Source organism: Thalia democratica, chromosome 1, assembly GCF_965202585.1.
Source record: "Thalia democratica chromosome 1, ktThaDemo2.hap1.1, whole genome shotgun sequence".
Taxonomy (NCBI): Eukaryota; Metazoa; Chordata; class Thaliacea; order Salpida; family Salpidae; genus Thalia; species Thalia democratica.
In genome coordinates, this window is record NC_139165.1 from 56,454,228 (window position 1) to 56,467,638 (window position 13,411).

General features: G+C 28.8%; 1 protein-coding gene across 1 annotated transcript in view; it reads right to left on the bottom strand.

Moving 5' to 3' along the window:
* Positions 1-13,411, bottom strand: part of LOC145837790 (uncharacterized) — a 46,539-nt gene that overhangs the window by 11,195 nt on the left and 21,933 nt on the right. Inside the window, exon 12 of the mRNA XM_082945239.1 lies at positions 3,290-3,465. Coding sequence (XP_082801365.1) covers positions 3,290-3,465 — 176 coding nt within the window. The remainder of the gene's footprint in view (positions 1-3,289; positions 3,466-13,411) is intronic.

Here is a 13,411-nt window from a genome sequence, read left to right on the forward strand (position 1 = left end):
GTTTTTTTAACCTAAATTGTCAAACTCCAGGTTTTGTGGCGATCCTGAGCAGTGTTTTAAATGACTTATATACTATTATATGTTTTGATTTTTCAAAAACTAATAAAAATATCTCAACTTCTAAAGGAGAAGTTATATTTATCAAAATCTTTCAAGATACTCTGACATATATACAGTGGAAATAAAATTTAAATTCAATAGAGTAAAAAATTCATATCTTATTTGTAACTTTCAAAATATAAACTTAAGGGTTTGTTAACAAAAAATCCTAACCGAACAAGTTCACTGGAATATACAATAATAACAAATTATACAGTATCCTTCTTTTATTACACTGACATATGTTTCTGTGTGTTAATCGAGTCAACAATTTTCAACTGGGCTCTGTAAAAAACTAATTACTATAAGGAAAGAATAGAAGCTTAAGTATTTTATAGTATTTCCGACATTTTATATATTTATTTTATTCTTCGACTATAATTCTTCATTTTTTATGTTTTAAGTTCCAAGTTTAATTGGAAACCTGTATTCAATTCACAGATAAACCGGACTTTTTTACCTACTACACCCAATAGAACGGCTAGAGGTCTTTTTACTGCAGGTTTATACTTAGCGTATAACCACCTTGTAGTTTTAGGTTTTACATTTTAACTTTCATATTAAACACAAACCCGTAATTTATATAACACAGTTAAATTATTAAATATTTAAATCATCTGTATAAGGTCTTTGAATTAGATACCCGAATGCTCCTTTCTAAAACAATAAATATTTAATTATTTAACTTTTTGTATAATATACATGTAGTTTAAGTCATGGTGGTTTTCTGTATGGCACTGTAACTTAATAATTGGTCAGGACTTTGAAAGCTTAATAACAAGTTTGATTTTTGTGTTTTGTTTAATATTTTTAAATTTAAATTCAATCTGGTTTCTAATTGTATCTAACTTTAATTTTTTTATAATTTAGATTTAACCATTATAAACATTCAATAAATAAAATATACATTATACAAAGTTTCAGTGGCTTTTATTGCCTTTACTATTGTTTAATTTATTAATTCAATAATTAATGTTTGTTGTTTTACTTTTTATTCACAATAGATTACATATTACATTATTAAATTAAAGCGCTCTTTAACCAAATGGCTTATTTTAATGTTAGTTTATGTTTATGTCTTAACTACGTGGTCTCCAGTAACTTACTAACTGACAGCTTTAGTTACAAGTAGCTAAAATTATAAGTTACAAAACTATTTCTTAAGTTATGAATAAAACACACTTTGAATAAATGCAATTTACTTTATTTTCAATAAAAATTCTTAGTTCTGAAAAAAGAAACTATTAAATCACGACACAAATAAAATCTATAAAAAGTATCAACAATCGTAAAGTTATATAATTACTAACATCAACTCCGCGATGTAGACGTTTTCTTTATTCTCGAAACTAGAAGTAAAACGTTGACTTTATCGTAATGCGGAATAACTAATTCACTTATTAAGCGACTAACGCGTATTTGAGAGACAAACGCAAATATATACGCATTGAAATGAAATTAACTCCTTAAAATAAAATAATTGTTAGTTTTTAATACTGGAAGAACGTCACGAAAACTGCGTAAAACAGTTTACAACATCTGCTTTAAAATAAGAAAATTAAATGTTAATATCATTACAGCTCTACTACTTTTTCAAACACAAGGAATAAATTATTAAACTTTGTAGTATAAATTATACTAGTCCTAATGCTCATATATATCGTGACGTAATTATTAGACAAATTTTTTTCAATGATTAGTAACCAGTAAATATTTTAGAATTAGTACTTCCCTTATTTTCATGTAAGTAGTTTATATTATGATTTGTTATCTTATTTTGTATTTTTATTTTAATTTATTTAATTAAGACTTAATAATTACAAATATCATATAGTTTTATAACAGTCGGATTTAACATTAAGTATTTTATCTATTATTAACCTATAAAAACCTATAGCAATTATTTTTATTTTTAATGGACACATGTATATACCTACTTTAGCTTCTATTCTTTCCTTACAGTATTTATTTTTTACAGAGCTCAGTTGAAGTGTGTTGACTCGTTTAACACACAGAAACATATGTCAGTGTAATAAAAGAAGGATACTGAATAATTTGTTATTATTATCTTATTTGTATTAAAATATACGTAAAAACATTCCTTCATTTTATTTCTGCTGCTAAAAGAAAACTAAAATATTAGTCAAAGTGCTAAATTAAATGTATATACAAAACTTAATTCATATTTGCCTGCTAAAACACAGGTTACAGGCTTGCCACGCAAAATTTTGTAAATTTAGTCTGACTTTTCAATATTATGACCAATTAGGTTTAAAATAGACTTTTCTGTATATATCAAAGTTTCACTATGGAAGTGTCCTTGCTACAGATCATCAATACGAAAAATATAAGTACCTTTTTAACAACTTGTTCAAATAGGGTAATAGTTCTACATGTTTCTAGGAAAATTTTGCAATTTTAGTCTGACTTTACGAAGCATTTTTTATTTAATTTTACCATTTGAAGGCTTTGGAATTTAATGATTTTGTAAGTAGATTTCTAGGAAGATTTTGCAATTTTAGTCTGACTTTAAAATATTTTTTCTTAATTTTTTACCATTTTAAGGCTTTAAAAATTAAGGAATTTTATAAATTAGAAATGACAAATTCTGAAATTTTGACCTAAAAAAACTTAATTTTGGTCATTTAGACCCCAAAAAAACTGAATTAGCCTGACCCGTGGCAACCCTGAGGTTAGCTACTAGAATATTTTTTATATAAACATATTATTTCTTATTTAAGCATTTATTGGTTTAAATAAGGTTGTTCATTTTATTTTTTTTTATAAATCTTAAGAATTGGAAAAATAAAAAATCTTCAGATAAAAAATTAGGTTAATTAATATTAATATTTTTAACAATAAAAAGCTGCTATAAATATAAAGTGTTTCGTAAGTATACAACGTTTTTATCAAAAGTCTAAATACCAAATACGTAATAGATCAAAATACACTGTTGACTTGATATAAAATCACTAACATAATATTTTATGAAAATTCTGCTTTTTAGCACCAAAAGTAAAATAATTCACTCTGTTGAGGTAAAATAAGTAGTAAACCTTCACATGAGAAAAAAGCTTTGTTAAAAAAGAATCTATTTATTAAATAATTAATAAAATACTTTTTTATGATTTTAAAAAACTAATTTACAAAACATTTGACATATATTCTTTATAATCTGAGCTAAATTTACCTGTTTTGTGATAAGGTTGATGTTATAATCAGGCGCAACAAACTCTGCGGCATCTTTTTCTACGTCCTGGTCAATGTACGGAATGTCATTAGATTGCAACTCCATTTTTTCTATAGAAGCATCAGACAAAATTGGTGGTGCAGGTTCCTCACAACTCCAGAAGTTTCCGTTTTCTACTTAAAAATGTTTCTTTATTATATTATTGCTTGAGTTTCTTCATACGCGCGTATATTTTTAAGACTTTTACCCTAAGTTTAAAATAACAAATATGCCTAATGTTTTTTTAATTATAAAACAGGTATATGCAAGCTGAAACAAAAAAAAAAAGGAAATATGCAGGCCAAAATGTCAACATTTTCTAATATAACGAAACAATTAAAAAAAAATTACAATTAAAATCAAGAGCATAGGGAGAAGGAGGTAAACCATTTTATATAGAAATTTAGTCTAAATTTTTACAAAATTGATAAAGCTACTAGTTACTCATTACCGCTTGTTAAAATCGAAGTAGCTTTTAAGATATAAGCGACCAAAGTTAGAAAGTTAAATAGGTTCTTTATAGGAGGCGCAAACTAAAAAGGTAAAAATAAACTATTTTATTAAAAATCTATCTCCTCCTTCATTTATTGAGCGATTGTTTTAAAATTTTCTGAAAAATCTTTAGTAAATTTTGAGCAACTTGTTAGAAACAGATTTTTTGATATTTGTACATTTTTTTACATAAAAAATAAGTAAAAAATAGATTATTTTAAAATTTTACTCATAATTCTTTTTATGTCTTTTTTTTTTAAATATTCTTTCTAATAATTGTTTTAGAAGAATATTTCCCAAAATTTTGAAGTAAAATGCTTCAGAATGAAGGAGGAGGGAATTTTACGCAATTATGAAATAAATGGCCTTGAAAACTTTTGATTTCGTACGGTTATGTAAAATTTTATTTAACGAATCTGGTTATATTTGAAAAAAAACTGATTTTTTTTTGTTCTTTAAAAAATTATTGTAAATATTAAGCTTGCTCTACGAGAGAAGAGAAGAGTTTTTTTCGCGTGTAGCAAATCACATAAAACCGCCGCGAGAGGGGCGAGTTCACTCACTTTTGGTTTTCGTTCGTTGAGCTGACTTTCGTAGTCTACTCAATTTCAAGCTAGTTTTTTAGGCTACAACGTAGAGTCGATAGTGTTAATTTTAGTTAGTTAGTTCGTGTTAGTTGCTACGCCTTTTCTGCTTTAGTTGTTTCGACAGCTGCTTCTTGAGCTTCTAACCAAGAAACCAAAGCAAAGGTATATCCAGTCATTGACTGTTGATCAGCTTTCGTTGTTCACCGACAACTGTTTCTTTAGTGTTGCATTCAAAAGCCGCTAAGAAACGAAAACAAAGTGGAACTAAAGAATATGGCCGACGCACGATATAACAATTATCGAAAAAATGACGCCTCGTCGGCGTTCGAAAATTCGGACACCAAAGAGGGCCAATGCTCACAACAGTTCAGATCCTCTGTCCGGAAGATAACACATAATCATTATTTAAACAAGATGGCGGACGTACGGTGTAATAGAGAGCAAAATATCTGTCAGCTTTCGGAAGTCCTAACACCAGAGAGGTGCATTGCGCACAGCAAACTGCACCTCCCGCCAAACTACTCATACATGAAAGTGAAACAAAAAGTATTAAAAATGAGTCGGTCGAGAATGACGAAAAATTGGCTTTATGCCAGTTTTCTAGAGTCCCAACACTAGAGACGGTCGGTACTTAGAACAACCTAGACCTTACATCTACCGTGAATCGGTCTACAGCAACGTTTATGAGATGAGGTCTTGTATAGAGACACTAGTGCTGACAATCTTGACCGTAAGTTTCATCGCTTTACTAAAACTGCTAAACCACGTCAAACCCTGAACTACTTCATCGGGAATTCGAACGACTAAACTTGACAGACGATAAAACTAAGTATAACATGATAGTCGGGAAATGGGTTCCCGACGAAGTGTCACTATACTATGGTTTGGTCATTCCTGAAAATCGTAATTTTCAGTCGTTTAAAGAATTTTTTGGAGAGACGTGATAATCTCTTAACACCCATCCTCGGCAAACCTCCGGTACACACGAGCAAGACACCGTTTAGTGCATATGTAACCGATGCTACCGAATGGGCAACTGCTAATGAAGATGATCGCATAAAATTTTTCTTATATCATCATGCTCCAAGCTCTCTAAAGAGCAGGATTAAGGAGTATTTCGTAGAAGACCTTACACAATTCAAACGCCGTGTGCAGGCTATCTGGTCACACCAAAATCACGACCATCCTGCACCAAACCCACCAATAAACTATGATAGATCAAGAAAAAACCAAGGCCAACGACTTAATAGACATCGTAATAACGGCCAGGATGGTTTTTCTAACCAAAGTTACGGAAATGGTGGTAACTACGTGCAAGGTTTTGATAATCGTAACCAAAATTATGGTAATAATGGAAACTATACGCAAAACTTCAATAACCGTAACCAGAATTATGGCAACGGTAATAACTACGGGCGCAACTTCAACGCCCGTAATTAGAATTACGGTAACGCTGGCAATTATGGCCATAATTTTAACGGCCAAGACCGGAACTACAACAATAATTCCGGTAATTACGAACGTAATTATGACAACAGGGGACAAAACTTTAATAACAGCTTTAATAACCGCCGTAATGTCACCTATTCAAACGATCCCCCAGGCCGAATAATGTTAACGATTATTCACGACAGGGAAACTCCGTCCCACCCTCGCAGTAACGCGAGGATCAGGGGGTGGGGTTAACAAGTCTCGTGTTAGATTCGTCAAAAATACCCCAAAAACCTGCAACACAGGTTATAGGCGATCTAACATAATTAATACTATACATACTTCACAGAGAAAACATTACCCTAAACCAAATGTATATATCCCTGATTTATATGTTGATAGAGACTTAGAGAAGGAACGCGCACATTATACAAAGAACAACAACTGTTCTGTTCCTTCTCAAAATGTAAATATCCAGCAGGTTACTACTACTGACAGTGGCCACATAATGTAAGATCCTAAAAGACATAGTAAGCATAGTGGCGGTCACCGACAATAAATTAACATCATTGACGGAAAATTGTCAGATGTAAATTCTAATGTACATAGCAAGGACAAGAAAATACCTGATTGCTCGACAAATCCTCGAGATATCTATCAGGTTGAGAATTATAATTTTCATGATAACGCTCCTATGAACAAAGAGTTAAATTCGAATGTCTATGAAAAAGACATAAAAAAGGTAAATTGCTCGAAACAGTTTTGATACTGCAAACGATATCTTTTATAACTAACTAAACTAACTTTTAACTAAAAGATAAAGCCGGAAGAGAAGATGAAAGTTTCAAACTAATTACGTTAGTTTAACTACCACACACATAGTTAACACAACCAAACTTAATTCTTCACTGAAAATGTTGCCAATGTATATCGAAAAAAAGGTTCAATGTTTCAAAGTTTTCTAAAAAAGAAACAAAATTATCTTCATTGACAAACGAAGCAACAAAACAAAGTTCGATTTACCAAAAAATTAAAATTAATATTGTTACAAACAATTATAACGACGAGCTTAATTAACCAGAACTTAAATTACAAACTATTATACTCTCAAAAGTTTAACTTTAAACAAGAAATAGTTAACTTCAATAAACCATAATACATCAAAGTTGAACAAACTCAATGTAAAGCATCAAGTTTCAGTAAGTGTTTTCATGTTACGCACAACAAGTCAAAAGTTTAGTAAGTTTTAAAATTTGCTCAGACTCAATAATTAAATTAACTGTATCTCATTGGAAGACTTCTCAAAAATTTTAGTTGGGAGTGAACTTTTCACCGAGAAATCTCAAGTGGTAAATTGCATAAAAGTTTTATTCTTCAGCCTTTGTAATTTTTATTACACTTTAGAAAATCACTTTGTTAAAATCACGCTAAATGATCGTAGATACAGGCTAACGAAACAAAATTAACCATTGTATATGATACAGACGTCTTTACATAATTCATGAAGAAATTCATGTAAAATAATTCGATATCTAACTGTAACTCTAAAACTGTTAGTGACAAATACTACGTAAACAACAGGTCATATCAATTGACCTAAGTAGAAGATAAAATACGAGAATAATATCAATAATGAGTGATTCAAACGATCTGTCATATGAAAATAGGTTAAAACCTTGCTAACCAGACGTTTAAACCTCACATTTAGAACGCACGTTTAAAAATGGTTATAATAAGAGTTGTATTAAAAGAATTATCGAAAACGGGTTGTTAACATATTAACTTAGTTGGCTAATTTCTTACCAAAACATAACGCGTTTTAGTATCAATATGACAACGAACCGATTAAATACACCGAAACTTAACTTTTCAAGAAGAAAACGCTTATATACAAAGAATTTTATGCCGTCGAAATTAAGAATGAACGTTAAAAACCGTTAAAACCGTTAAAGTACCAACAACAATTATTTAATTTCAAACTGTTTCCAACATACTAATAGCTCGATCCACAACATTAACCATATTCTTAATCGATCAAAAGCTACTTAAAAGTTTTTGAACAACGAACGCAGAAAACTGATTTAACATAAATGAAAGTTAGATTATAAAAACTGTATAATATATTAAAATATAATGAAGTGGTTTAATATAAGGAACAATAGTAGTAAAACACATAAATAAAATGATATTATAATAATAATAACTTTAATGCCAATATATTTACAGGGTTCCCACCCATTTTTTCAAACTTTTTTCCGGGTTTTCCAAATTTCTTCCAGGTTTTTAAAAGTACACATTTTTGGGTCTATTTTTAGTTTTAAGTTAATTTCTATTTAAGAAACTGTGTTAAATAGAATAAAAGCATTGAAAAGATACTGTAAAGTTACTTTAAATGTGTTTTAAATAAAAAAAAATTGATGATGACAAAAAATCTTAATTATATGATAGATTTTTTGTGTCAAATCAAAATTTTACAACTGAAAATGTTTAAGTTATTAAAACTTCCAGGTTTTTTGATCAAATTTCAAGTTTTTTTTCAAAATTTCTCAAATTCCAGGTTTTTCCAGGTTATTTTAGCCTAAATTGTCAAATTCCAGGTTTTTTCAAAATTTCTCAAATTCCAGGTTTTTCCAGGTTATTCTAGCCTAAACTGTCAAATTCCAGGTTTTTCCAGGTAAAGTGGCAACCCTGATAGTTATATAAAATATAATATTAATATATAATATAATACAAAAACAACATGGTTAACTAAACAATATAAATAAAAAATATAATATAAGTAGAAATGTAAATAATATGATAAATAAAATTTTTAAATGTCGTTCCTCAAAGATTTGTAGTTTGGTACTCAAAGATACGAAGGGCAGAAAATATATTAAACTTGTTCGAATTACCACACATTCATTTATTCTATAAAAAATTATATTGTATTTAATACAGTGCGTCTTTTTTTTGTTGCGAGTCGAGGAGACCAAAGTCATTTTTCGATGTGAAATTTCCTTGAGACAAGAGTCGATGGGAGGGGGTTTTGAAACTAATTTAATTACTAACTTGAATTCATTAGTCTCTGTGCGCAACCACTTGTAAACTTTTTTTTTCTTTTGTAAACTTAAACTGCGTTTCGCTTTTCACTTCTTCATTTCAAGAAAGTGTTCAGCGGAGCAACATCGTTTATTTTTTTGTAAGTCAGCAGATGATTTTCTTTACAAAATAAGTTGAAGACTTGAAACAATATTTTGTTCTGTAACTGTTTTTTTCTTAAGTTTGCTATCAGGTTGTTAATCAAGTTGGTAGTAACAAAGTTTTGTTTTAAGTATTTTATGTTTTATATGCATACAACTTGACCTGTCACCCAAATATTAAAGTTTACTCTCTCTTTTGTTTTTTTGTTGATTGGTATCTTATATTAAGCCTTATACATGGTTGCCACTGATCAAGCTGAGAAAAATTTCCTGACTTTTCCTGACTTTTTACAAAAATTTTCCTGACTTTTCTAAATCAAAGTGTTAAATAAAACTTATTCTAAAATACATAATCTAACACTTGAAACTATATAAAGCTTCCAATCTAATTTTAATACAGGTTAAAAACAACAGTGTTTTAGCTGAATTCTATCATCAAACTTCCAGTACATCACTTAAACCATCTATGTATGATTGATGTTTGTAATAAAGAGCTTTATCAGCAAAATAGTTGTATTATTACCTTAAAACACAGCTTGTCTGAAAAAAGGCACAAATTTTTAGCATTCCTAGCATAAATATATCTATATAAACAAACGACATATAAGGAACTTCTACAATTAAAACCTTGAATTAATAACGATCTTTTACAACTAAAATCTTAAAACAATAACAAATTTTTACAGTTAAAACCTTAAAACAATAAAGAACACAACTTTTTAGAATTTCCTAGCATAAATGTATCGAAATAAACGAAACAACATATAAGGAACTTTAACAATCAAAACCTTAAATCAATAAGGAACTTTCACAACTCAAACCTTAAAACAATTACGAACTTTTACAGTTAAAACATTAAAACAATAATGAACTTAATCAAATGCAGTTTTTTTAAATGTATGTACTAAAATTTATTTTTTCCGTTTTTTATTAGCACTTCAACCTCTTCATATAATGAAGATATGGTTTCCTTCATCTGAACTGCATTCCGCTTCATTTTCTTGGCAGTTAAAATCATTTGCCTCTTTTTATTTAAATTGCTCTCATCTGCTGCCCCTACACTTGTTGAAAAGAATCTTTTCTCTATTCAAGCCACAACTTGTGGGCTTCATTTCTTTTCTTTTAGCACTCATTTATTTTTACTTTCATTTATAAAATTTGTAACAAATAAATATACTCTTATTTACTTTAAAAACTTAAGTTACTCTACAAAAAATACAAGTAAACAAAATCTTGGCATATACCTCTCTTATAATTTATTTTATAAATTTAAACAACTTTGAAAAAATTATAAAGAGGTAAAGTATACACATAAACATATTACATAAAATACTAAACTAACTGCTTAGTTATAAAGAACTCAATTATTTACTTGAACAAAAAACACTTTGATTCTAAAATTATGCTAGATAAACTTTTTGTATATATCACAGTTTCACTATGGAGGTGTCCTTGCTACAGATCATCAATACTAAAAAGCCCAGAAAATCTGCTTGTTCAATATGTTAATAGAAAATCTTTGCAGTTTTTTAATGGATATTTTACTAATTTATACCAGACGAAGGCATTGGAAATAAAATTAAATACTCTTGTAAATTTCTAGGAAAATTTTGGAATTTTTTTCTGACTTTAAAGGACTTTTAATTAATTTTTACCATTTGAAGGCTTTGGAAAACAAGGAATTTTGTAAATTTAAAATGACAAAATCTGACTTTTTTTTTTTAAATTTTATCAAATTTCCTGACTTTTCATGACTTTTTTTCAAAACCCCCCATTTTTTCCTGAGTTTTGTCATTTTTTAAAATTTTTCCTGACTTTTCTTGATTTCCTGACTTTTCCTGACCGAGTGGCAACCCTGCTTATAGTAATTGCCAACTAAGCCTTATAGTAATTGGTTGAGAGTAGTCATTAAGTAACGTAAGGAAAACTTAAAATTAGTGAAGACATAAAAAAGAGAAATATTAATTTAAGGAGTAGACTCATTTGGTCGGAGCCCTGAGTTTTCTCAGCTGGTCGATCGAAGGGTTTGTGTCTCTTTCCTTTTATCTCTGCACAACGTTGAATGTGTTGTCTCTCTCTGAGTGGAGAAAGCTACTACTTAGGTAGCTTATTTAACATGTTGTTTATACCTAAGTTTCTCTTATATATGTTTTATCACTATGTTGTATTTTAATGTACACAAAAACACTTAAAATAAGAAAGTAGTAAGAAATAAGGTTTATTTCATTTTGGTTTTGACACATTTAAATTTATATAGAAGTTTTCTGTGCACTTTAAATTAATCCCTATACACACCAATGTACAGAGATGCATATTTTTGAACCAATTTCAAAACAATACTTAAGTTAGTAAAAACACTTCTAAATAGCAGTATTTGTTGTAGCAGTGGTATCATCTTAAAAGATCAATTAAAGTCTTATTTGTATTTATGCGGCTTTATAATCTTCAGACATTTCCTAAACACGACTTTTTGTTGTCATTAAAGAAATAAACAAAATACTTTTACAACCGCTAACACTAAATATTTAAAAACTTTTCAATTTTAAACGGTGTTTCTTTTTTAGTGTATACTTTTGCTACTTTATAACTTGCCTTGAGATTTTTTCTGATCTGGATGTATTTACTGAAGACAATCATATGCATGCTTTGTAGAAACTAACTTAAGCGCTTTGTTTTTTTTGTTACTAGTAATAACTCTTAACCAAGTTTTGTAATTCTTATAGTTTGTCTTTTATTTCCCATTTTCTCTTTTTTAAATGCAATATTTTTATTGCAGTGAAGCAATAGATAATTGCTACAAAAAAAACTTGACTTCTTTAATGGCTTAATATTTTTTAAAACTTTTGTTAAAAATGTTCAAGAAACTTAACTGTCCATTCAAGCTGACTTATAATAGTAATATCTGCTGTATATAATTATTTAACTGATAATAAACTTCGTTTTTTTCTTTATTTAGAACAGGGTTTCCAAGCAAACAGGCTAGTTTGAAAATTTGAAAAACTTACACTAGGTTAAACCTGTTTAAGACATTTTCAAAAACCTCAGGTGTGTGTGTGGAATTTATATTTCAAATACTTTGAATAAATTTTGGAACTCTCAGAACAGATTTGTGAGTGTAGTGTAGCTTATTTATTGTAATTTTTACTAGTTTATTTACATATTATATAATTTTTTATGATAATGATATTTTTTAGGTATTTAAGCTTTTGTTTGTTAAAGCAAGTTTTTAGCTTTTTAAACTTTTAATAAACTTAGGCTGGTTTGATGCAACTCAGACATTTTTGCTTTTAAAGTTTTATGTAAAAATGTTGTAAAAGACTAATTAATTACTAATAAAGAACTTTATTAAAGTATTTAAACATTACTTATGTTAAAAAAATTTGTTTTAGTCTTTTTTACAATACAAATAGGTGTTAATTTTATTTAGTTAAGTAGTTACTTTATTACTATTAGTTATTTATTAAAAGAGTAAACATTTTTTGAACAGCAAAAACTATTTTCACAGTTTAGATTTTTTTTAAACATGAAAAACTGGTAGATAATATAAATAGATTTTAAAAGTGGCTTTTAGAAGTTTTCAAGCTCGGTTTTTATAGAATGTTAGAATGTAAGTGATACTTAATAAAAAATATTAAGTTTAAATAAAAAACTGTTAAGACAGTACAAAATTTATTAAGTCTTGAGTATACTAGTCTATGTAAATTCTATTCCATTAATTATTTATAATTTAAATAAGCATTCTATGTGTAGCTAAAAGTCATTAAAAATAATAATTTGAATAAAAGCTTTCATTAGTGTGACGAAAACTAAAATCAAAAGATTGTTTAAAAGTCACTAAAACTAAAACTGCGGCCCGCGAAGATCTTGAAAACTTGAAATTTGGCCCGCGGGCACAATTAGCCTGCCGACCCCTGGACTTAGACATACTCATAAAATTAGTTAATTAAAATACGTAGTAAGCCTAACCTAACAAGTATATAAAGATAAAACCACTAATATTTTTACAGACTTAATAATTAAAATAAAATTACTCAATTTTAATTAACAAACATGGTAAAGAAAAAAGAGTTGATTGGCAAAAACCAAAGGCCAGATGGAATAATTTCGGATGAACTCTGTCTTCTGTAGCTCTGTTAGTGACTTGAACAGAAGCTCGAACCACCGGAAAATCGAGGGAAGAGACAACAAAGAATCGAGGAAGCCAAGAAAAGTTAAAACGAGCAGAGGTAAACGCAGAAGAGAGACCTCTAGCTCTTCAGAGGACAAAAACAGTCCCAGACGAGAGAGCGCCGGAGTGGAGGCGAGAGGAAAGAGAAGACACAAAAGAAAAAAAAAAGAAGAATACGACGAAGAATCATATACCACAGATTCTGAAGAGACGGAGACAGAAG